Source organism: Rhinolophus sinicus, linkage group LG05 (assembly GCF_036562045.2).
Source record: "Rhinolophus sinicus isolate RSC01 linkage group LG05, ASM3656204v1, whole genome shotgun sequence".
NCBI classification, from domain to species: Eukaryota; Metazoa; Chordata; class Mammalia; order Chiroptera; family Rhinolophidae; genus Rhinolophus; species Rhinolophus sinicus.
Window position 1 is genome coordinate 110572159 of NC_133755.1, and position 27901 is coordinate 110600059.

General features: G+C 31.6%; 1 protein-coding gene across 50 annotated transcripts in view; it reads left to right on the forward strand.

Moving 5' to 3' along the window:
- RIMS1 (regulating synaptic membrane exocytosis 1) overlaps positions 1 to 27901 on the forward strand; it is a 446831-nt gene that overhangs the window by 279010 nt on the left and 139920 nt on the right. For all 50 annotated transcript variants that reach the window (XM_019749294.2, XM_019749282.2, XM_019749278.2 and 47 more), the window contains 6 exons: positions 14959 to 15026; positions 15581 to 15691; positions 17304 to 17403; positions 21341 to 21464; positions 25383 to 25429; positions 27436 to 27548. In XM_019749294.2, the coding sequence (XP_019604853.2) occupies positions 14959 to 15026; positions 15581 to 15691; positions 17304 to 17403; positions 21341 to 21464; positions 25383 to 25429; positions 27436 to 27548 (563 nt within the window). The remainder of the gene's footprint in view (positions 1 to 14958; positions 15027 to 15580; positions 15692 to 17303; positions 17404 to 21340; positions 21465 to 25382; positions 25430 to 27435; positions 27549 to 27901) is intronic.

Genomic DNA, 27901 nt, shown 5'->3' on the forward strand with positions numbered 1-27901 from the left:
TCCTTGGGAGGGAAAAGAGGCACCGTGCATTATGCTGCAGCCTGTTAAGGTCCTGGATGCAGAGACTGTGGGGCTCTCTGAAAGGCTGCCAAGGACATGAGCTCTGCTCACTGCTCCCTCACTCCCTCTCAGGTACAGCCTGTACCGCTCAGGGCATCTGGGGAACACTCTGCCTGCTCTTCTCAGCAAATGACTTTCAAGAGGTCCACTTTCTGCAGAGGGCAAGCTGAAAATCCAAAAAAATTGAGAGGAAACTGGAAAAGGAGCAGCCAGCCACCTCCCCACGTATACACACTTGCAAAAGTCTGAATCAGATTGCTGCCTATCGAATGCTACTTAACATTCATGAGTATAGACTGATTAAATATGTTCTTTTGGGAGAACAGAAAGATGTTATTTTACATTGAGCCATGTACTTGCAGAGTGGCTAATAATTGCTAGTGGATTAAGAGCACCAATTTCGTGTTCCTGGTCATACTTATCGGGTCTCTTCCGTGATGGACACCCACCACTCTGAGAGGAAGGCTGAGGAAATGATGGATGATTCATGGTCCGCCGCATAAATGCACATAGAGATGAAAGAGAAACAGTCTGATCGATTTCTCTATCTCTCTCTGAGAAGCCAATCTGTATGATCATTAGCCTCTATACATAATATTTATGATGGCAATAACTTCATTAGTAAAGTGATTCTCCATCGTACAAAAGATTGCTCAGGTCTCTTCCAACTTTCTGAAGTTACGTGGTGCTGTTAGTGATTAGGGCATGGTTGGAAAGCTCTTCAGGAGAAGGCGATGTTTTCCTTTTGAAGTATTGCCTTGAATGTTCCTGAGGAGAGTTGTATTGGAGAAACGAGGGAAGTCATTTGGAAAACACAGACAACATTTGTCTCTGAATAGCAAGTATATATTCTTCCCTATACTTCTCCAGGTAATCCACAGATACTTTTAATAAATAAAATAAATACTTTCTGTTCTTAATATTCTAAAGCCAGGGACATTAGGAAGAAGCATGTCAAATTATAAAGCAGAGACATCAATGAAAGAGTAATTATCTTATAATAATATTAATAATTAAGAAGATTTTCACAAGACTTATGTTCATGTCTGTAAATTGTAGGCTAGTGAAATGGGTTTAGATTTGGATAGCATGCCTTTTCATTAGGCCATCTTTTATTTTTAAGAAGGTAATTGTTATAATCATAAGTTGGCCAATTCGTTGCAGAGATATAACCAGAATTTTTGAATGCCTAGTTAATTTAAATCTGCTGTTTCAAAGAAGGTTTTATATGAGTTGTATGAGTTTTAAATACCTAGGAGATACATTCTTATTCTGATAAACTGTATATATGGAACAAATTTCAAAGGTAACTTCAGAAAGGGGGGCATATTGAATATAACAGATAGTTCTAACAAACATGTTTTCAATTGTATAACGTCTATCAGATATTTTAGACTTAATAGCTTTTAAATTGTTTTTGGTAACAAGAAGCTAGTAGTCTTGCAATGTTCTGTTTTTTTCCTCTGAAGAATGCTTAGCCCTTGAAACTTGACAGGTCAAAATTGGAACAATTTTTTTATCCACTTTGGTGTTTTACTTTTATTTCAAGATTATGTTTTCTAATAATATTTTTAGATTATATAAAGTTTGTTATTATTTTTTTCTGTATTTTCCTTTTTAGCAAATGTCTTTGAAATTGTTTTAGGCACTCATCAGGGAAGAAATATTAGCCCATCTGTATGCAGTAATTTCTCTTGCCCATTGATATTAAAGGCTATTTAAAAATATGATTAATTAGAGTCTTGATAGCGCACGAAAGTGCTTGTGTGAATTCTCTCTACCTCTGTATGTAATCACAGAGCTCATTTTCTCTGAGTATGGTTTCTTGATTTCCTAAGTGTCTAGCTTAAATTAGGGTCTTAATGAAAGCACACTGCTGAGGCTGAGGACCTGCAAGAGGGGAAAATTCTGGGAGCTAAAGGTAAAGCACCAAGGAAATGGCCCAGTCTGAGTCTCTCCTTCATCCAGACTCTTGAACCATCTGTTTTTAATTTGGAGAGAGATCATGGAGAAATAAAGGAAGCAATGGACTCTGCACAGAAAAACTCTTATGCACACAAAATTCTATCTGCAATTTTAAAGAGTATATGGATCCCCTAAACCTATGGTCCATATAAAAGGGGTCACATAACTCAGGTCATAACGTTGACTTAAAGATCACAAAAACAAAGTACTTGACATTCAGTGGTAGACAAAGTCTTGCCTACAGGAAGGTACATTTTCTTCTATGGTTAATGAATAAACCCAAGACCCACCTTGAAGTGCTCTTGCTTAAACAAAACAAAACAAAAAAACAGCTTTACCATTTGATATTTTCATGGGCTATATTTTATTCCACATCATAGTGAAAAAGTCACCCCAGGATTAATTTTCCAAAAGATAAATAAATGATTAAATACACCAACACAAGTAAAGGGGTTAGGAATGGCTGAAAATTTGAATATAACCTAGAGGGCTTTCATTTAGATGAATAGGGGACTTCACTTTATATGGACCAACATTATTTCATCTGTACCTGAAGGGTAGCTAGGGCTGTTTCTGTTCAGAATGGCTTGACAGACTAGGTTTTTTTCTGACAGTAGGCTTCTTTGACAAAAACGCATATGTTCTGATTCCCTGACTTTAGATGCTAGTGTTATTATAGATCAGACATTTAGTTATAGCGATCACTATGTAAAGTTTGTTTTAGTCTACAAGATTTATACTGTCATCAGAGCTATTCAATAAAGACATAAAAGTGATGGAAAAATTGAGCACAAAATAAGAACCCCTGCCCCCCCCCCCAAATATCTATTCAATTTGAAAGTCCCTTTAGAGTACATATTTGTGAGATACCCATGGTTTATGATGAGAAGAAGGATCTGTCTTTGGGGTTTTTGCTTGAAGTTGTCCCTTTTGAGTTTGCTATACAGAATCTTTGAATATACTGTCTTTAGTCTCCACGTTTGCCCTGGCTGGTTTTACAAAGATGAATTGCAGTAGGTACAGTTTTCATGCCTGTGAACTAACTACATACCTGGATGTTTGATCTAAAATATGATGCAATGATAATTACATTGAACAAAGTTTGTAGTAGGCCCAAAGATCTGGGTGTGTCATGTGAGTGTGTGTGTGTGAGTGTATGAGTGTGTGTTTGTGTGTGTGGTTTTTGTCATCAAAACTATAAGTGTATCATTTTGGAAAGCAAATAGAATTATAGAAATTCTTGACAGTAAGTGAAATTATAAAGGCTAGCAAGGTATGTTCGTTCAATGTTTTTGTCCATTTCAACAGTAAAAAAATGCAAAATAGCCAGGCTAGCATAATAATAGAGTTTCTCATCTGAAAAAGAGTATTTAGCCATTAGAATACAGTGGCAACAATTATTTTAATCCAAGTTCTTTAAAAATATATTTCAAACATGAATAATAAGCTTTTTATACCCAGAAGTAAATGCTATTTATAATTTTACCACATAGAAAATGAGATTGAGTTCAGAAGAATCCATTGACTAACTTTTTCATTTCAAAATGAAGATAAGCCTTTAATTTGATTTAAAGTACGGTATATATGTCTTTATATTTTGGAAAAGAATAGGGCAAACTATATATTTTTTCTTAATATTGGAACTATTATAATCACTAATAACTTGATATTTCTCATTAGTCCAACCCTTTCTCTGGATCATTCTTTGTTGTGGTCAGTAAGGTATATTGGCTAAAATTTGGATTGGTTTATATGGAAATCAGGTGCAGTATATGATCTTATATTGTTAAGATTATTGGAATTATTGTATCAATCTTAAATGTGTTTATATTTATAGGGGGAAATTACTTAAAGATATTAATGTCTTTGTGAATAATATCACTATGTATCTTAATTAGGAAAGGTTGGTTATGAATTTATAAAATTTGAATTAGAGAGCACATAAAAATATTTTAATATCCTGGAATAACATGGAATTTAGTATTTTTCACAAATTGTTCAAGGAATAATTTCAAATTTCTTAATGTCACTGAAAATTTTAGATATCAGTGCTAACAATGTTGAATTTCAGTTCTTGCACCAAATATCCGTTGATTTCACAATTTAACTCAGTTACATAAACCCCTAGAAAAGATAGTTTTGTTCGCTTTGATTTACTCTTAAGAAATACTAATTTTGGTTAAGAAGACAATTCAGCCACTCTTTGTGTTGGGCGTTATACATTCCCCATTTTGGGTACTACATTCAAAAAATTTCAAGAAATAGAACATTCAAAGGAAGAAAGTGAGAATATTTATAGGGCATTGAATCCTTACTTTAATATGCCATAAATCTAAAGCAATATTTGATGAACAGTTACTACATGTTTCTGTATTTTGTTGTATTGATGAGTAGTGATTTAATTTTAGAATTATAAAAGTTAGCGTCAAGTCCTTCATTCTGGATAACTGAGCTTTCCAATATGCTAAATATTTCCCAGCTATCTTGCTGTTATTGATGCTACTTGTTTACATTATTTTGATTAAAATCTTTCTCATCAGAATTGTACATTACTCTATCTTTGTTTATTTGTTTGTTTCAAACCAGGAAGGCTGAAAAGGGGATTTCATCCAACTATTATATAAGTTTATGTTCCAAAAAGTATTTTTTTTTTTTTAGAAAATACATAACAATTGAAAGGAGAACTTTAAAATGAGCTTGACAGCACAACGTTATAGCATCATCCATAGGTACTGTCAGTAAGATTGAAATTTTTGATCTCCATCATTTTTAAAATTTTTATTGAATTTATTGAGGTGACATGGGTTAGTAAAATTATATAGGTTTCAAGTGTACAACTCTATAATACATCATCTATATATTGCATTGTGTTCACCACCCGAAGTCAATTCTCCTTCCATCACCATATATTTGATCCCCTTTACAATCTTCTGCCATCTCTTTCTCCCCCTTACGCTCTGGTAACCACTAAACTATTGTGTGTGTCTATGGATTTTGTTTGTTTGTTTGTCTTGTTCATTTGTTGCTTTCAGTTTTATATTCAGTGTTCATAGACATAAAGTAATTTTTAAGTCGTTGCCTAATGGCTATTGTTTTAGCATCAGTTATTATGTTGCCTCTTAGCCCATTCATAGAGCCACTCACAGTATCAGTGTTGAGGGGAAGTAGACCCTTAACTTGTTTGTTTGATTTGTTTTTTTTGTTTTGTTTTGTTTTAATTTCCCTGTGCCCTTCCTTGTGAATTCTTATTGCTGCCAATGTGCTTGTCTGTACTTGCCCTTTTTCTATTTAGCAAGGTGTATCTTCACTAGCCCTGTAGGGTTGAATAACAGAGAAACTCATGATTGTGACTGTAAAATTCGTAGTGAAGTCCCACTGGGTTTTTGAAGGACGAAAGTCTATGAGCTCGGATTTGTGATACTCGTTTGTGCTAGATGGGAAGCCTTTTTCACTTTCTTCCCATTCTTTGGCAAGATTCCGAAATAGGCTGATAATTTGCTGTTAGCCAAATTCTGCTGTTTAAGCTATAGATAAGCTAACACCTCAATTGCATTTTTTAAGTTTTTGTTATTTTTTTATTGCATCAAAGATATTTTGAGATGGATGGATGGAAAAAAATCTATATTTTACTGAAAACAATTACAATAAATATATTACATTTTGTGCATATTCATTTAATTTTATTTTAGCTTCCACTTTAATCTACCTTAATATCAAAAATGACTTAAGGTCGGTACCAAATGTAAAACCATAACCATTTGAAATAAGTTAAAAATGTGTAGAAAAGACTGGTAAGGAAGGATAGAGTAGAAAATTGTTTGCAGATTTAACCATAAACATTCTAACACACTTGCTTTGAGAAAAGTCGTGTCAGTTACAAAATTCACAGCTTCCATAACATAAAAATAACCGCTTGTTTAAGTCCACACAAATTTTTCCTGGTACTGACGCCAGAGAGAAATTTCTTCTGTGTAGTTTCAGAGAGAAGAAAGTCAGCAGCAGTAGCGTGATCCACATAATACGAGTCGCATCATCACCATGGTCCATGTAGTGATATGTTGAAGAACAATATATGACAAGGAGCTGTAGGAGCAGTAAGAGGAAAAGGACATATGAAAATATAGTGAAGTGCAGGTGCATGGTTTCTGATGGTCTGGATTAATTCAGAGTTAGAGTATCTAAATTGATTTATTGCATAGCCCTCACAAAGACTTCTGTAGATAACATTGCCTTAAGTTAAACATTTCAAAAACATTGAAGAACATTGTATTCAAAAATATACAGTCCCTGAAGTGTGCCTGAGGTAGTTCAGTACAGCTAAGTAATTGTGGAGTCCCTGATTTAATCAGCCAGGCACAGAGGGCGTAGCATCTCCCTGCTTGCTGAGTACAAGGCCATCCTGATCTTCTCTGGAGAGCACCGGGGACCAACCCAAGAAACCATGTTGAACACTTTAGATCTAGGCCTGTGAGACTTCCTGATTTTTTTAAAATAACAGTTTTTGCCAAGAAACTTAAAGATGAAGATATTTTGAAATTATTATAATGGAAACATAATTTTAGACTAATTTATGCCTGACTTAACGATTGAGGAACTCTGGAAGAGAATGCCACTTTTGAGTCATTAGGTTAATCTTTGACCACCCTTAACTTAGTTTGCTTTATCGTACGAAGTGTATATGCTATCTTTATGTATGCTTTTGTGAATATTACTTTTCCACCTCCATTTCCTTTCGTGCTTTTTCTTCCTTGAATTATCTTCCATCATATGGAGTTGGAGCCCAGTTGAAAAGACATGCTTTTATGCAGCTTGACCACTTTTGCACTGCGACAGAGATTTAGACCAGTGACCTTGCAGTGTGCTGCAACCTGCTTTCTGATGGCTACACTTTTAAAGGTTTCTGAATATGGATACTTACCATGTTTCTCTAGACGAATGTTGAGGCATGCAGTGTTCTCTGAATTTCTATCCATAGTGATTTCCCAATGCCAGTCAAGGAATTTCCAACTTAAAAAAAGAAGCCCTTTAATATGTCTGTAAATTATTAGTTTGCCAAGTCAAAGTAGAAACAAAGACAAAAAAAATAATAAAAAATAAGAAAGAAAGGAAAAATAACAACATTTAGAGTTACTTGCTTTGATGGCACTCTGGTTTTAAAACATCTCTTAGTATTACCAAAAAAATGTTTGTTAGAATAAATTTTCTACTATTTTAAAACTAAATTTATATATTTCTAAATTATAAGCAGTATCAATCCATCCTAAGTACTTCCATTTGGTTCTGTATACCTTTAAATTCATCTTTATTGCCATTTGACTATTATTGTTGTTACATATATCACTAAAACCATGATAATGTATTGATCTCCATATTTTTCATTTCCATGTCTTTGGATGTGGAGGAAGGTAGGAATTGATTTACCATTCAGATTTATTATTGCAAATTAATACTGGTTTACTAGCATTGCCTGGGTGTGAGGTCTGAATAAAGACTAATATTTTCCTTTTTCAAAGATATTTACATCTAGAGTGATTTCTTATATTATCCGCTGTGAACTTGCCCAGCACTACAATTTCTTAAACCTGTGGTTAACATCCAGTCCCCAAACAATGAAAACAAATAAACCCCAATTTTTTCCACAGGGTTTCCTGGCTGGTTATTCCGAGGCTTTGCACGTGACAACCTGTTCTCCCACGTGAATGGAATACTCAGTGTCAATGTGGAAGCCTGGTCAGTTGGAAAGTTGCAGTAAAATACCTCCTCTGTGCAGCACTTCCCAAATTCTTATTTATGAAGAGTCATTGTGTTGGAAGAAAAAAGTTTCCCTAAGATTGTTAATTTTGTGATGTGCTATTCAGGGTATTTTGCTATTCTGTATTTAGATTCTGGGGAAGAAATTTAATCAGTCATTAGGTCTCAAACCATATTTACGCATCAAATTTATTTCTCTAAACTATTATATGTTTTTGCCCTATCTATGATCTTAGACTTTACTTCAGATATATTTTCATTGTCATTTAATACAGGTAAATACAGTCTGGTCTAGATTTCCTGAAAACTGTGAATATACCCTTATTTTATTATTCTAAGGCACAAAGGTGTGTGTGTGTGTGTGTGTGTGTGTGTGTGTGTGTGTGTGGTTTTTGTTGTTCAGAACTTTCAGGACCTTTTATTTATCAACTTCTGAGGCCTGTAGCAGCAGGTCAAAGCAGAGGTCAAGAATAAAGATGTAATTGAGCCTCGTGGTGTTTTGAGAGTGTTTCCAAACCCTAAAGCCTCATGTAGTCTCAAACATCTAAATTATGTAGCTTTCAAAATAGGAAAAATTAGACTGATGACTCTTTACCATCTCAAATAGTTTTATATGTTGTTTAGCCTATTTAACGTAATTCTACAAAATTTTCTGTGCTCTCCTCAAGTCCCATTATCCTGGGTGACTCTATTACATACTTAAACTTATAGTTTGTTTTCTTAAGATGATCAATCTTGTTTATTTTGTTAAGAATATAAACTAAAAAAAAAAAAGAAATCTTAAGAAGTTAGGACATTTATAACACATTAGAATATCAGTAGTAAAATGCATTCCATAGCTAATATCTATACCAGATAAATTTTAAAGAATAAGAGAAGTTGATTTCAAGGAAACATTTTTAGGATATCTTCAGTCATTAGAAAAAAATATACAAAGGAATAAAATGCCAACTTGTTTCATGATATGGAGAAATTTAGTCTCAAATATTTAGTTTATACACTAGATGTATTTTGTTCTCCTACATAAAAATATCATATAAAGAAAAACATAACAAAAGTGTTTATATTTAGATTAAGGATACATTATGCCAGCTGACCAAATTAATTACTTTACAGTCCAGATATTTTTGGTTAGGAGTTAATCTCTATATATTTCAATATATAAATTGCTTCACTATAAAAGTACCGATTCTTAATCCCTTAGGCTCCCATTGGCTTTGCAGAAATTAACAGGAAGATTTATGTTATTGTTTCTGTGTGCAATGGCTCTTTTTCTCATCCTTTAACCATTGGAATTAAAGAAATATCCATTCATTCTGAGCACTTGAGCATCTGGTTTATACCAGGCCAATTAATAATTTTTATAAACAAAGTGACGTTAAGATTTTTCTAAGATCATTTCAAGGCATATTTTACAAACATTACTTATTTTTACCTATATTAGTTATGATAGCTATTCAACTATAAATTGTATCTCTAACACAATGATTTCATATTTCTAATCTCAATTATGTAATTGTACAAGAAAATCTATTATTTCTAAAGTCTTTTATAATTTACAAAGTTGGTATATCTCATTTAATCCTCATGAGATGTGCAAGAAAGTGGCATTATCCCCATTTTATAGAGGGTGATAGGTTTATAGAAATGGAGGGCTGTTATCAAGATAATGCACCGAATACAGCAGAGTTAGGAGTAGACCCACAAGTCTCCAACTTCTAGCACAATGCTCTTTTTAGCACAATGGCTGTTTTTTATGGTGTATAAAAATCCACTTAATTATAAATATCAGGTAACATATAGTGATGCTAATAGAGAAAGTATAGTGCCGTTCTCTGATTATTCAAGGTTTCAAATAAGTAATCTGTGCGGTACAGAAAAGTATCTTTCCTTAGTTTTTACATAGCACTAGAATTGAGAGACATGCTTATCAGTATTATTATTGGAAATACTTTTTAGTATACAGTTTTGTACTCTAATGACAGCTTATATGTCTGTGGTGCTTTATAGTTTATGAAGCAATTCCACGTGCATTCTCTCATCCTCCCCCTGAAAGAATGCTATAGGAGTCATTATCTCTGAAGTTGAGGGCTTACATGTGTGACTGAGTTCAGAGTTCAGCCAGAAATGTTGATTCTAAGTTCCGTATAGCTCCTTTGTAGATTTGTGTGCTGGTAGGAATTACATTCCAAAAAAGCTCTCAACTTCACCAGACAACATATGTAACCCCACCTCTGCCCAATATGCTAATGAAATTCCCCTTTTGTAGATCAGCTCCTTAGCCACCTTTCCTGTGCTGCAAAATTATAAAACACAGGAATGGCATCACAAGACCTCAAGCAAATATTTAATCTCTCTCTAGAGGTAGCTCAACTCTGGAGGTTCTATTGAGTATATATAATTTCTGAAAATAAACATCTTTGATACCTCATTAACTTTATAAATAATAGTTGATGCGTTTACTTGAACCTTCAGATTTATATACCAAAGAGGGAGAGAGAGAGAGTGTGTGATATTGTTGGTTCTATGACAGAAGCAGAGCACATTATGAACAAAGGGGAATTTTGAAAGTGAAATGTCTAACATTCATTTAGAGAAGTGCCACTCTAACGAACACCTAAGGTCTGGGGATAACATAATTCTTCCAAGGAATGACACTGTATGTGTGTTGTATCCTGGGCCCAAACCAGAAATTGGAATTTAAGTTACTTAGAATTACTGAAGAGGTTCTTGCTGAAGACCCATGGCTTGGAGATGCCTCTAGTCATGCCTCAGACCTTGTACTCAAGGGACACAAATCTCTGTTAATTATGGAGCATTTACCATCAAATTGCAGAGTGAACATTGTTGTGGATTTTGAACGAAATCAAAACGTATTTGAGCACCAATATTTTTACTATACTAAGAACTTATACTGACATTTGTAGTTTTGCATTGGTACACATAGTATTTATAGGCTTTAATTTTTCACAGATTATATGGTTAAGGATTTAATTTAACAAGTATATCTTCCCATTTTATTTTAATGCCTAGAAAGTAAGTCCCATTAAATAATATTGCTTCTTATCTCTGACTGCTGGTTTAGTTTAGGTGAAATTATGCCTGCTAGGACTTGCTGCATAGCAAATTATTGCTGACTTATTTCAAAGTTAGCTCCACTATTATATATAATTTATGGTGGGAGTGGACACACACTTTCCTTTTATAGACATAAAGTCATCAGGAATAGACTTGTAAAATATGAGGAAGTTGTTTCAAAATGGTATTTTCATTATATTTATCAGAAGTTAAGATTTTTATCTCAGTTCTTAGATTTTGGATTTCAAGTACTGTCTATGAAAAGAATAGCCTTGTAAAATATTAAAGTGAGTTAAAATATATAAATGCTTTTATCACGTTATAACCAAAGCAATATTTATTAACTCATGTGAGCTGAGCATGGTACTCAGTGTTAAAAATACCCTACCTTGTCTCAAATTAAAAACCTGTTCTTAGAATTGAGTTGGTTTTTGTGTATGCGCTGCATATAGACATTCAATAAATATATTTTTCCCAGTGTTTTAATTTATCTGTATACTGTGCTATAATAAAGTAGATTAGGATTTATTTAATTTTATTTAGTACCAACACACATCCTGCTGTAGAGGATAAACAAAAATAAAAGAGGAAAACACTTTAGTGGTATAGGGAATCTCTGTGAAGGATAATTCATCTGAATTTTGGTCTGTGAGTTTTATAATCTTTTTGAATAGCAACAATCTATTATATAGATAGGACAATTTAATTTTTTGAGATGAATACATATTTGGAATTGGGCAGAGTTGTCAGTCAATCTTGTAATTAGTTTGAGTCCCATCTTTACTCACCATTCATTATAATGCTATTAAAAATATGCTGTGTCTTTCTCCTCAAGATAAAGAAGTCCACATTTTCTAATACTTCAAGGCTTTGGTGTAGATAACCTTTCCTTTACTACCTGCACATTAGATGAACATTCCACTTGGTCAAGTGTAACTGCCATGTAAATTGTTAAATATGGAATGTATGAAATTAGAGTTATTGTTTTCTCCATATAAATGTGATATACTCGTACATACTCCATTCTGCATCTGTGTTATTTAGGATGTATTTTTTTGTTCAGTTGCCTTTGGTCTTAGAATCCATTGTGCTTTGACATCAGACATAAGATACAGAATTTTAAATCATAGAGATGCATGTTTCTGCCTTGTTATATACTCTAATCATAATGACCTGGGTTTACAAAATGCTAGTGTTCTTTACAGAAGGCTCATGTCATTTGACTGACTTTTATTTGTACAATGAAAGTTGTGTGATTTTATATTAAGTTTAACCTATTTTTTTCACAAAGGATAGGATAAAAGTCTGTTTTTAAATTATTCACAAAAAATAATGCTTAAAATTATAACACTTCATTGAACTTGGCTCTTTATGCACTTGAGCCATTTCAGTAGACTCGAGCATCTGATATATTCCCTGGATCTAAGTCAGTGATAACAGTAAATTTATTCCTTTATAGTTATAGTGAACATTAGAACCAAATGCTTTTATATTAATTCCATAAGCAAATACCATTTATCATTTTGTAGCTAGGCCACTTGAAATCAATATATTTAATCACCTACTAGAAAAATAACCAATGAAAATGTTTTATATTAATGAAATACTAGAGTCTGAATGTTTAGGAGGAAGTTTGTTTAGTGTTGCTTATTCCATTAATAATAGAGGGATGTGACTTATTGAGACAAATTAGAGTACTTAAAAAGTCAATAATATCTTTAAGATTTAGTAATTACATGGAAAGAAGAAAAATTGTTTAAAAATACGTATTTAGAATTTATTTTTGTAAGTGTTTAAGCAAAAAATGTTACATTTTAATGAGTGATAATGAAATTAGTGATAAGAAAAATTTTAGAAACTGTTTAGAATGTGAAGAAAGTGTAATTGTATACTAAAATATTGAATGCATATTTACATTTACATTTATTAGCAATTTTAGTAGATACCTACAATACTATGTCCAAAATTGGGGAAAAATTTTTTTTAAGCTTCAAAATTGATAGCATCCATATTGCCACTGTCAGGATAATGTAAGAATTAGTGCTGGCTGCACATGAGAATGTGCATATATATTTCCCATCTCCATTCGAGACCATTAGCCTACAAAGCTTAGACATGATAGAATAACATTGCCTGAAAGCAGTGTTTTCATAGTAAAGTGTGCTTGGTATTATCACCAAAATATACCAGAAACATCAGCTTTGGGTTCTTTATATACAAGGAGCACATTTTGCACAGCAAACATTCTCCAGATGTATGTATATCTAGATTTACTTAGGGCAAGGTGAGTGAAACACAGGTTTCAACCACCATATGAGAAATTGAGTCATAAGCCAGAAAAGGATCCCGAGGTGTATAGGTTTTAAGATATAAGTGAAATTATTGAAGAACACAACAATCTTTGTTTTCTTGAAATCTTTCAAATAGGATGGATTTTTGTCATTTTTTTTTAACCTCAAAGATATTGCAAAGCAGCTTTCAAATTAGTAATTATTCATTTTATCTCAGGACTTCTATTTTTGTCACAGTATTTCCAAATGAATCAGTACTTAACAAGTCATCAGGCTTTATTACAGGTTTATGAAATTTTGGGGAGAAAGCTTTATGAATTGAAATAATCTTTTGAACATGTGTAGTCACTACTTAATAATTTTATTTTTATTATTATAAGTATTTTTTTCAACAGGAATGGTGTCATAATACTAAAGACACAGCAGCTTTAAAAATACACATGTGAATATTATAAACAGTAAAAATAAAGGAGGAAAAAATCTTTACTTTTACAAACTTTTTTATATTCCATTAACTGAGGTGGTCCAGTAGAAGATTAAAAATCTATGACCATCGGCACCGAGTCATGCATACATTTTAAAGTGTGTGATTTTGAGGGAACATGGACTTCATGTAGAGTAAATTTTAATGGAATACAGTTTCTGCTCATGCAATTTCTAATACTCACCCTTTCGCAGAATATCCTTCTGTTATCTACATGAGATATATGAAGAACGTTTTCACATTTATTGTTGTCTGTATAACATTCTCAATCAACCCTTCTAAGATATTATATAAAAGCAAAAGGGAGCAGCTACTAAGGAATCGAAGTGGATGGATTTTTATGCCTGCATATTTAATTTTTTTATTTTCTATTACATTTATGGTGTCGGTATTTGCCATGTCTATCTTCTATAGAAAAAGTCTTAATGACTTTCACAGATACCAGAGCCAAACCTATTTTTCCACGTCAGCTAGACATCTCACTGTTAGCTGGCATGCTTTACTCATTCTCTTATTTTTCTCTTTCAAGATCCATAGGGAGACAACTTTTCATTGACTTAATGTGATATATAAAATGTAAAAGGTCATTTTCACACATGGCTTACCCACTGTATCCATTCCATTATTGGAAAGCACTGCTGCTTTCCATTATTTTTTTGTTATCAGATGCTTTCTTTAGCATTATATTTTTAAGCCAAAAAAACAAAAAAGGTTCATAAATTCATGTTTACAAAGTTAGGATTTTAAAAGTATTTTTATGGCTTTAGTAAAATTGAATACTTTTATATACATGTACTTTTTTGCTAAAAGTTATTCTTCATATTTAATTACTTAGCACCATGTCCTAAAAGTTTGTGTCCTGTTCTCCAGTGGTAAGAGGATAGAGTCCAGAGAATAATTTTGAAAAATATGATATCCAGAAGAATAGAAAGGGAGACTCTTAACTTTTAATACTTATGTCAGTTCAGTGAATAAAATTTTAGCCAGTATCACTAGATGGCAGGCTGTACCTTGGTATGAATTCATTTGAGGGGAAGAAGGGTGGATTAATCCAGTACTTTGGGTACTTTTTATGTATGTTTTTAGCCTGATTTATGAGAGGAAAAGGAAACTCTCCCATAGTATGAAGTGCATTTGTAACACATTTATTCCAACGATTCAGGTCATAACCTTTGCAATGCAGTATGTATCATTCTGGGATGTACACACTCAGACTTATGATATTCATAACCCTTTACTTTATAGATTGAAGAAGTCGTATTTAAGTGATTAAAGCATTCTCCACTTTAAAGCATTACATTTTTCTTTTCTTTTATTCCTATTGTGCAGGTGACTTGGATTATTACTGGTTGGATCCTGCCACGTGGCATAGCCGGGAAACATCACCAATTAGTTCGGTAAGCTTTCTGAAGTTACAGTTTGAAATTTAGGGGTAATGTGTGCTGTTCATTGTCCTTTGTCTGATATGTGATAGATCGTAATCTTACTCTGCCCCATTGTACATTTCATGAGAGCAAATGTTGATTTCATTTAAAACAGAACAGTTTTGAATAAAAAAGTTATCACAATAGTTACAGCAAATTTTAAATTAAGTAAAAATCAATTATTAAATAATGACTATATGAAAATGAGATTTTTTGGGTTAATGATTTCAACATTAACAACTTAAAATACAGAATCAGTATTCTTTATGTAAGCAAATATATTAAATTTCAATTAATTTCATCTCAAAACTATTTTTTTAGAGATGTATTTAGTTGCTGACTACTTTAAGAACTACTTAGTATAGTAAGTGTCTACTGCAAATCAAATATAGCTAGTTGTAAATGGAAACTGTTATAAGCCATGAATAGAGCCCACCAGAATCGCAAGTTCCCTCTAGAGTGTCTTAAGTGAGGAAATCATATCATGGTAGAAAACAACTTATTTAAATTTATTCATGTTTTAATAGCATCCTGTAACGTGGCAACCATCTAAAGAGGGGGACCGATTAATTGGACGTGTTATTCTTAACAAGAGAACAACCATGCCCAAAGAATCAGGTGCATTACTGGGTCTAAAAGTAAGTATGCTGGTTTAAAGTGTTTCTTAAAGGGTGAGTTACAGTATGAACTGGGTTCAGCAAAGTTTCTAACAACGATTTTTAAAGAGCTTCCTCTTTTCCAAATAAAGTCCTTCTAGTGAATATATTTTGTGAATGTATTGTATTGATGTCTTATGGTAGATTTAGTATTTTTATCTGGGTTAATATTTTAAAACCATTTTATTAACATAGCATATAGATATGTTAGGAAACTGCAATAAAATATAGGCAAACTAAATAATTTTTCTCTGAATATAAAGTTCAAGGACGATTTTTACATCAGAAAGTTTTAATGGATGGTAGTAAAGTTAGATAATGTAGACTGCATAATTTTATTATAATCTTGCCAAGGAACATAAAACATCAATGAAGAGATGGTTTCCTAAGTGCAGTAGAATTTATGATAATACCAAAAAAGTAAACGGTATTTTTTAAGAATATTAATTGCCTTCTAATAGAGATAAGGAAAGCTAATAAATTATAAAAGATTGTATTTTATTGTAGGAACATATATATACAGTTTATTTATGTGTGCACATGTGTATGTGTGTCAAATCACATTGTTTTATTTGCTTTCAGAAACTTAGAGAAACGTTTAAAGATGTGGCTTCAAAATATTTACCAGGAGATTATAATACAGTTGTGTGATACTTTGACCTCTTCAAAACCATTGACTGTTTATCCAAATATTTTATTTTCACTCAATGTGCTTAATGGTTTCACTTTATTGATTATTAATTAATAATCAATAATTAATTAATTATAACCATTCATTTCTCTTGCTATGAAATAATTCTGATCACCTCCAATAATGAGCACATCCCTAAGAACTGCACATCAACCTCAACTTTTGAAAATATCCTTCCCACTTCTAATTATACATGTGTAGCCCTTGCGTTAGAAAAAAAAAATAGCTTAGAAACTTTCAGATATATTTTAGCTACAGTGGAAAAGCTGGATGTAAGCATTAAATATTGAGTAATATAACTCAGACTTTGGAAGTTAGATTGGGACACATATATTTCAAATGATGAGGTCATTGAGACGGTCAGTAGCAGAGATGAACCTAGGGGATTACTCTTTGACTGTGGTAAATTGCTTCCGAAAACTAGCTTGCCCTTGGTTTGAATTCCCAGTCTTTTTGTCTTAGACCTGTATTCTACTGAAAATATACAAAAGAGATCAAGATCTGATGTAACAATGGGCATTATATGCGTGTAGAAATATAATTTAAATGGTGGGCATGAATTGAGAGGATAAAGAAAAACTCAAACATAAACACATGCTATTTGTTGGTAAGTAGTGAAGATCTAGCACTTGTCTCTAAGGGTATACATTATTCATGGTCCCTTTGTTTTGTTAGGTCAATATAAGTAATCAATATATAAGCTTCCTTAGGACACATGGTCATCTCAAATGTAATGAGATGTTTTCTTTTTAAAACTACACTGTTAGCTCTGTTAAGCAAAAACCTATTTCACTTCATTAGTCTCCCTACACTAACTACATCATAAAAGACTATATGATTAATTCCTAATAAGCTTATGTTTCAAGATGAGTCTTGGGAACTTATAAATTTATAATTATCCAGGTTGTTGGAGGAAAAATGACTGACTTAGGACGCCTTGGTGCCTTCATCACCAAAGTAAAGAAGGGTAGCCTTGCAGATGTAGTTGGACACTTAAGAGCAGGTAAAGTTTCTTTTTTAACATTTAAACAATGGGTACTCTGTGCATGAGTTGGTGGTTTTCAATTTGGGGTAAGTTGTATATAAGTCAGTTAAGTAAATAATTTTTATGCATGAATAAAGTTGTTTTTTTTCCTGATATGGATACTTACTGATTGCAATAATAGGTAACTATACATCATTAGCAGTTTGAAGAGAGTAAGGTTTGGAATCTTTTTTATTTATGTAAAAATAAATAGATGCAAAATGCTGAAGGATTTATCTTTCTTTTAAATGGCTTCATGATGTTGCTACAAAAATATAAACAATTTAGCCTTGCGAAAAAATATCACTATTTTATATGGTATGTATAGCTATAGTAATTATACTGAAGTTTTCCATAGTGGTCGCAAAAAACTTATTCAGTAGCAGTGTTTTAAATAAAATATAATCCCAATCATATTTCATATGCAGATTATATGTTTTAATTTAAATATACTATATTGTACTCATGCAGATGTGCTACTTCTTGGTATTTGGAGATTTATATTATATTGCTCTGAAACATTAATATGACATAATAAAATAATATATTCAAATGTACCATATTCAGTAGCAACATACTTTAAAATCTATTTTGACAAATTGTTTACTTTTCATGTTAGTTAAAATCATAATAACATATTTTTGCAGTTTAATTCAACATTTAGTAGAAATATTTTGGTTAAAGTGTCAGTTTATGCATTTGCAAGACAATTATTTTTTAAAAAAAGAAAAAAACACAGAAAATAGACTGAACTATAAAATTACAGATTAGTAACCCATAGCACATAGAAAGAGAACATTTCTAGGCTATGTTTTCAGTTTTTATACCTTAAAATTGTAATTGTTGAGACCTTTAGAAAAAATATTCTATGACTGTTAATGGCAATTTTATTGTAATTGATTACCAGGATATCAGTTCAAAATCATATATTTTGTCTTTGATAGGAACGTGCTATGCAAGTGATGTATAGGGAGAAAATCCAAATCAGGGATTTTTCTTTATTTATTGTACATACAACTTTGAAAATGTGTAGAGGTACACTGCACCATTATTTCTTATCAGAGACTACTTATGATTCTACATCTAACTCAATCAGGAGTGACTTTGTTGGTAAACTGAGTCTTTGCTTGTTTAATACCTCAAAAATAAGCTTCACAAAGTATAAGAATCTGTGTTGACCATTCCAATGTAAGATAGCTTTAACTACAGAATTCTAAATTTGCAAATCAGATTATAAAAATAACACCTTTTGATTTTGTCTTTGTGTTTTGGTAGAAGGTTACTTAAGAAAGTCAGTGCAAAGTTTTTTTGTATAATATATCCCTTAGTGATGAATTTCATTATTTAACACCCTTATGTGCTTAGAGCCTGAGAAACTTAGATCTTAAATGTTAAAAGCTAAACTTAAGTAAATATAAAACATACTAATATACTTGTATTTTCGCTTTAAGCAATGGATGTATTGGAAAAAAATTGTTTTAAAAAGTTAGATCATATATTCTGTTTGATTTCCATTATAATGTAGGAACTATTTTTCCTTCTATTTGCATATAAATATCATTGGTCTATAAAACCACAGTGCTGTGTTTTTTATTGGCATGACCTTTGTTCAACATTCGCAGTCTTGCTTTAATCTTGCCATAGCTTTCTTTACTGCAGATTCCCCTTAAGTCCATGCACTGTACCGTTCCTTGATAAAATCATCAAAAACTTGAAATGGACTCTGACACACTCCTTCTTAAGACCCTTCAGTGTCTCCCAGTCATCATTTGCTCAAGTCAAAGCTCTGTAGCTTGGTCCTCTACTAACAATTCCAGATACTTCCATTACCATTCACTTTACCCTGCAGCCCTGGCACTCTACCTGTAGGTCCCTGGCAAGCTGTTCCAACCTACAAGACCCAGTCAGTGTCTCTAGTCTTCCAGGTTGCTTTTCTGCTCTTGTGCTCTGCTTGTTGAAGTCCTTTGCATCCTTCAAAACTCATCTAAAGTTGCCTTAATTCTAAAGTGTTTTCTGATATCGCACCTGGAGCAGTAACTAATTTCAATCTCCATGGCACTACCTGGCTCTGTATTTCTCCCCCACCAAATTTAAGCATAGATGAAGGCTCTTTGTCATGTTTGTATCATAATCTATATCTCTGCCTGAAGAGATTATTCATGTGTAAATAAATATCATTAAAGATACCACCTTCTGGTTTAGGAGGTATTGATTTGTAAATAAAAAATAAAGTTAAGTTAATTTGATATTAAAAGTTATGATTCCAGGTTGCCATCAAAAAGGAGAATTTTATAATGCAGTGCTTTTGCAAAATGTTGATTGCTACTCATTACTGGGTAACAAAATTGATTTAATGATTTTCATCCATCATTTTTTAAAAAAGTGAAATAGAACATAATAGAATAGAAAATATCAGGGTAAGTATTGTTTCAGAAAATATTTTATTTCATACACACACATATACATATATACATTCACATGATGTAAACTTTATTCTCTTGGTCAAAAATATTTAGAAGACTCCTAATACGTTTTAAATTTGTAATTATTTTATTTCTTTTTTTATAGTGAAGTATATTTGTTGCCCAATTGATAAATATTTCTAGGGAACTTTTTAGGTCAAACTATTAGAAGTCATTTAGCTATTCATAATAACCATACTTTTACCAAACCAAAGCAGCTTGTGCTTGTCAAATATTTACTTTTGAGTATAGCAAATATTTTGGGGGGAAAAGAATTACTTTAAAATGCCTATTAAAACAAAAATTTCTACTTAATAAAAAACAGCTAAAAACTAAGATTTCATGTTTATGGTTAGCTGTAAAATGTGTAATGATGATATTAATTCATTAGTTCACCACATATTTATTTAGCTACTAAAATGTTATAGACACTGAGAACAACAAAATAAGCAGAAACCAAATAAATTATGATGCCTCAAAATATCATTGAGGCTGGGATATTTTAACTGATTCTACCATTGAGAATTGAAAGGTACTGGACAGAGAACCATTTGGGACCTAAAACTATGCTAAGTATTTATGAAAATAAATAATGTTTCCCAAATGATCTCTAGTGAAACTCTAGTTAAAATAACAACAGTAAGCTGTTACCCCATCTATTGTAACATTGTATTATGTACTCTCCTTGATTAATCTTGGAATATTTAATAAACTAATGAGTACTATTAATATTTTATTTTAAAACTATTTCCTAATTTTATTTTAATGCTCATAAATATATATTATGTATAGAATGTGTGTGTTATGAACATCTGGAAGTGGGTTAACTGTCATGCAACAGTTTTACATCTGCTTGCTTTGTAACTTTGCCATAGCTACCTGCGTTACCCTATGGGTATGAATTCAAGTCCTTTCATGCATTTTTATTCTGTTGTGCATCTAGTGAAGACAATGAAGCATGACTTAGAATTGGAAAATTCATGCTAACAAATGCTAATTGCAATTTCTACCAAAATAAAGCAGGAGTTATACAGAATTTAATAAGAATCCTTCACATTTCGAGGCACCTACTTTTATTATATGGAGGGCATGCTGCTAATTATTATTTTTTAATGTTTCCAAATAAGCTGTGCTAATTCCATCCCATAGCATGAGATTATTTTTATGTTATTTCTGGTATATTTCAAAAGATAAAGACAGTTTTGTATTGTACTGTTTCCAGTGACCAGTAGTATTCATAGGGGAAAAAAAGAGAAAAAGAAAGAAAAGAAGAAAAAAGTGTTTAGAAGAACCATTTAGCTGACATTATATGGCAATCAATTTTCTTTTGAGAGCAGAGCCTAGACATTTAAACTATTTGTATATGTTTTGCATTTCTTTGTAAAAAAGAGAAAAGATAAGAAAAATAAACAGAATATATAAGGTAAAAAAATACCCTTTTTTTTAAATTCAAGGGGATGAAGTTCTAGAATGGAATGGTAAACCCCTGCCGGGAGCTACAAATGAAGAAGTTTACAACATTATTTTAGAATCAAAATCAGAACCTCAAGTTGAAATTATTGTTTCAAGGCCTATTGGGTAAGGCTAAAAAAACTTACTTCTTAAGTTTAGTGAATTACATGTATTAGCAGGGTTTTAAAAAGAAGTTTATACATTCATACAGTACATGTTAACATGGATAGCTTTTTCCTTCAATTATGGGCATATATTTTAGATTTTTTAAATTTCTTAGTTTTTTAAACCTGAATACTGAATATTCTTCACTACATTTTAGAAGCTCCACAATTTAATAATCTTAATATCAAAAACTATTGATATGCATTTTTAGAAGTAAAATATAAAGTAAAATATTACTTTAATAATAGAACTATTTATTTTTAGTAATTCTAATTTAATGTGTAGTTATTTCCTTAAAGAGAGTCACTAATAAATTCATCTTGTGATATTTAAAATAGTAATGATTTCATATGTCTACATGAACTTTTCTATTATTAAAAAATATAATACATTTTCTATATTTTTACCCATGGGTAGTGCCAACTTTTATTTAAAAATCAATTATGAAATCTTTTAAAAATTTATTTGATCATAAAAATTGATATGATATTTTTTAAAACTTCCATTTTGGCATAATTTAATTAACTACAGCCAATGGGTTATTTTCTGTATCTGTGTTTAGAATTCCCCATATTGTTACATTTTCCTGGCAAACCCACAGTTCCAAAATATTCAGTTTTCCCATCTAAAATTTTTGGAAAGGCATTTTGAACTGTCTCATTGTAATTGGCTTAATGTTTAAATATATTTTTGGAAATAATTTCCATTTATTTCCTATTTTTTAAAATATTGAGCCATTAATTAAAGATTTTTATGTTGAAAAAGTAGTAACCTTAATTTTTTGTTCTCATGAATATATGTCAATGCAAAACATACAAGGAAATATAATTATTCTAATTCTCAAAAGAATGAAAATGTATGATCATATATTCCAAAGAATAATATTAATATATAAACCTCCAAAATAAAGGCAAGCTTATAACCAATTTTAAGTGATGATTATTAAGAGTTAACATTGAAGACATTTGCAAAAGTATTATACATTTCCATTTTTTAAAAATAGCAACACTATATAATTTATGCTAGTTTTATATAACATTTGTTCTAGTGCTGAGGTAAATATGAGGCTGGAAAAGAGGTAAGTAATTGGAAAATGAATCAAAAGTATAAAAAATAAAATTTTAAATCAAGCATTGTGCACATTGCCAAATACTTTCAGATATATAGTGGTTTAAAAGTAATCAGCTAAAACATCATTAATTTATGGTGACTTTAAAAAACTAACAATTAAAGTGGACTGGAATAACATTATTTTTACTTTTGTATAAATATAATTTAAAAAGTGCTAATGTGCATAGCCAAATGCTAAACTGTCGTGGACTATGGAATTCAAAAGAATATGAAATACAAAGATGATATTTAAATGAAAATCAAATCTGACATCGATTTTTCAGTTAATGGAGAAATTATTAGAACTTAGAAAAATAATACTACCTATATTTAATAACTATGTTTAATTTGGTTCTGTAATTAATTTCAAGGAGAAAGCAAATATGTATTTATAGTTTCGTGGCATAGTGATTCCAAGAATCATTCCAAATATAACATGCACACATTGATCTGCATGATCTAACCACTATGGAAAATAATATGGCAGTTCCTCAAAAAATTAAAAATAGAACTACCATGTGACCTAGCAATTCTGTTTCTGGGTATTTATCCAAAGACATCCAAAACACTAAATTGTCAAGCTATGTGCCCCCTATTTTCATTGCAGCGTTATTTACAATAGCCAAGATATGGAAGCAACCTAGGTGTCCATCGATAGATGAACAGATAAAGACGATGTAGTACATATATACAATGGAATATTACTCAGCCATAAAAAGAATGAAATCTTACCATTTGTACCAACATGGATGGACCTAAAGGGTATTATGACTAACCATGATGCTGTATACCTGAAACTAATATAAAATGATATTGAATCTCAGTTGTAACTGAAAAAATAGTTTTAAAAAGTATAAAGGATTAAGAAGTACAAATTACCACTTAAAATATAGTCATGGGGGTGTAAAGTACAGGACAGGGAATATAGTCAATAATATTGTAACAATTGTGTATGGTATGAAATGGATACTAGACCTACCGGGGTGATCACTTTGTAAGGTATATGAATGTCTAATTACTATGTTGTACCCCTGAAACTAATATAATGTTGTATGTCAGGTGTAATTGGAAATGAATTTAAAAAGAGAGACATAAAATAGTAAACAAAACAAAAAACCCAAGGTCTAAGAGACATCAGTACATCAGTCATCATGAGTTATTGACCATTTTTGCCAACCTACGAAATATAATATTCTTGACCTTTATGCTTATAATTGTTATTGGAACTATTCTGCTACCTCACTCGTGTGTAAATGTCGAGTGGAAATTTGTGACTAAAAATATCACTGAAGCAATTAACATGAAATCAATTTTAATTCAGAATCACTTACTTTTTTTTTTTACAACTTTTTCACAGTTTTTCTTTCACAAGAATATAAAATCCAAAGCTTGTACCTCCTTTTAGATTTCCAAACTCAAACTTTCATAATTGACTCTGAGGCTGATTTTCAAAGAACTTGTACTATCTAAAAAACTGTTTGTGGATTTTTTTAAATTTTCCTTTAATTTGCTGAGATAAATTTAGAAGAAGGTAGCAGAAGATACACAGTTGGTTTCTTTTCTTGCGTCTTAAGTATTGCAAATTAATCTCTTAATTATTATATAAAACATTAATTTTACACAAATTAGTATGCAAAAATATATAATAGCATGTATTTATAAAATATACAATACAGGACGTAGTGTCATTTGTAAGAGGTATAAATTGTAATGGGAAATGAGAGGCAGGAAAATAATCAAACAAAGAAAACTGTTTTTTTTACTCCCCCAAAAGTGCAAAGAAAATCACATTGAAGTTAGATAACAAGGTAAGTAGTTAGAAATTCTTAAACAATATTATCTAATAATTCTATTGGTACGAGGTTACTCCAGTCTGCTTTAATATGTTAGGTTAATACTTGCATATTGTTGATCTCCTTAAATTTATACTAAAATATCTGTGGAAAATCAGAGGTAGTTAGTTCTGTGCAGAACAATTCCTAAACCAAGCTGGTCCAGGGTTGCTAAGGTCACAGTGAATAAATGGATTAAGCTGAGGTTACATTAAATATTTATTCAGAGTAATTTGTGAGTGTGACAGCAATGGGTGTTCTCACAAGTCACTTTCTAATCATATAGTAAATGACCATATATTTAGCTAACTTCAGTATAGAGATATGAATCTCTATATAGGGTTATATATGTGCATATGAATTATATATTCACATATATAAAGTATTTTGGCTTTTTTGTTGCAAGCTTGTACCATTTTTAATTTTCAAAGCAATTCATCCTTTTCATTTTATTAACTTTGCCCATGATATTCACCACATTATTTTATTATCAAGAGATGTTTCCATCCCTTTCATTCAGTAAACTCTTTCAGATGTGTTTGTAAAGCATATTACTGATTTGTAAAATATGTGTCATTTTGATTTTCTAGAATTGAAGTAAAATATTACCTTTAACATTTATTTTATTTCCAAAACCTGCTGTTTTGGTAGTAAAAATATTGTGGTAATTTTAGCCACAATATTAGTCTGATTGTTGTCATGTTAAAGTGTTTTGCTATTAAATATGTAAAAACTTATTTTTACTGCAGTTTTTATTTTTGTGTGGTGTTTGACATTCATGCACATTAGTAATTGCCTTAATAGTAACTCCTGTCCATTTCCACACCTGTAAAAACCCAAAAGGACTTTTCACAAGACTGAAGTAAAATGTGGCTGTGATTGCCTCAGGCAGAGTATTTCAGCTAATGGGATTTTCACCATACCCTGTTTCTTTTAGTGACATTCCACGGATTCCTGAGAGCTCCCATCCTCCACTGGAGTCCAGTGAGTATAAGATTTCCTTGTTAGTGAATGAAATTGAATAAATATTGAAGAATAAAGATTTTCCATTTTCTGTAGCTATTTGATATAAATGAATTGATGTAACTATACTAAGGTTATATCCAAAGATATCAGAAGTTGTCAACCATGACAAACATTGAAAACTCAAAATTCCACTTTAAGATTTTTTTTTTCTACTTTTTTTTTTTTTTTGATCTACGAAAATCTTTACTGGCGATAATACCTTTCTGCATCAGTTGTTATATCGGTAATAGTTCTAGTTGCTGTACATAAAAATTTATTATTCAGTGATTATTCAGTTTGATTGGTAATTAGGTCAGTCTCATGAGCAGTTTAGTGAAGGAAACAGGCACATTAACAGATGGGCTGAAAGCAGCACATCAGCGTCCTGTATGATCATGGAAGTGAGTGCGTGGAATAGCGGTGAAGTACAATGGATATAAGTGGGTCAAGGGGCAATGAGACTAGAGTGTTGAATTATCTAATGAGCATTAAAGACACTTCAGATAAGAGAAGATGACAATGTGTACAATAAAGTATAAACAAGTAATGAAGTTTTCAATGAGAATGTGGAAGTGACCCAAATATTTACTTTGCCGTGGATCAGCATTGAATTAATAATATTTGACTTTGTTCACCAACTGTTATGTACCCCAGCTAATAAAAACATAAATACATGGTGACTTAAGGGGAAAACAAGTGACAGTGGTCATAAAGAGGTATGAAATATATGAGTGAGATAAACGAGGAACCAGAGGTTAGGTTAGTATATCAAATGCATACCATCATGTTGTGCATACCGGCTAGAGAAGAGCTCATGTTTGGTTTTGAGCTTTCTCATAACCAGTACACAAAGGGAAATGGAACCAAATGCATAATTTAAAGTGTTGATACTATTTAAGGGTATGCCGCTCTAATATTAAAAACAAACTGATTGTTAGAAGCAACATCATTCTTGTACTGAGACCCAAGGAAACAGTTATCCTAAGGATACTTGATAAAGAAGATATCCTAACAAATAATTTTGTAGCACTTTTTCTTATAGTTAAAAGTCTTTGGAGGCCACAGAATGATGCTATATGGCTTTATTTAAGCTTAATTTACATGCATAGAAAAAAAATGTGTGGATGACATATCCTCAAGCAATGCTCCATAAATAGTGTTTTATCAGTAAAGCTAAGTTTTGAATGGCTGTGGGTTCAAGGTTATACTTGCTGGGATTATAGCATTATGCAGCAATTTTATACTGCTGATGGTGTCGGGGTATACTTTAACAGTGATCTGGGAAGAAAGAGTTTTCATTTGAAAAAGGAGAGAGAGGAGCCTCACTGATTGGCTGAGTGGGGAGCCAGCCTCCTCCACAAGAACGTGAAGCAAATCACTTGTGATGAATCTCTAGAGACAGGATTCTCTGACAACATTCAGTGTTTCGATTGGAAGAGCTAAACTGAGATAGATGGTAAATCTTACATTAAAACAGGGTTGAATTGCAGGCTTAGATATACTCATAAATTATGTTACATATGCATGCATTCTAATTTCAGTAAGGATAGTTCAAATTGTATGATTCTTTAGCCAATATAATTACTATATTGTGTACAATATATATAATTAATGTAATGTGTACCGTCTTTCTTATCATTAAAAGTGTGGGGCCCACCCACAAGGGCCTAAACTGTACAATACCCTCTAGAAATGTAGAAAATCAATACTTACAAATTGAAGCGAATAAACACATCTGATTATATCATTTTAAATACCTTTCAAATAGGCAATTAATCAAAGAAGACAACGTGATAATTTCTGCTACTATCCAATTGAAAATAGGTTCTGCTGGTATTAATGGTATTTAATTATGGTTTTAGACAAATAGCAGATGCATTTAACATTTTATAAAAAATATTTTTCCCCTCACAAATGTTATAAATATGTTACTGAAGATTAGTTATTTTTTTTATTTTCTTATTTTTATTTATTTTTTATTTTAGGTTCAAGTTCCTTTGAATCTCAGAAGATGGAAAGGCCTTCCATTTCTGTTATTTCTCCAACAAGTCCTGGAGCTCTAAAAGATGCCCCACAAGTCTTACCAGGACAGCTTTCTGTATGTATTTTTTGTACATGTTGAAGACTATTAGTATTTACTCATACTGTTCTGAGTGTATCTTAAAAGAAATGTGTGGCTTTCTTTGAAGCCTGTGATATTTCCATAGTAATTTAACACAATAATCTACTTCATCAATTTTTCATGCATTTATTAGATTATTCATTTGTTCACATATTTTTTTGGAAGTATTTGTTGAGTGCCTACAATATGCCAGATGTTCTGAACATTAAATGATAACATAAATAAAATAGCCATTATATTTTGTGTGTTATATAAGTTTCTGAGGTAAGTAGTTGGTTAGACATAATAGACTTAGAAAGTCATGTTCCGTTTACTTAACAAACTTGTGA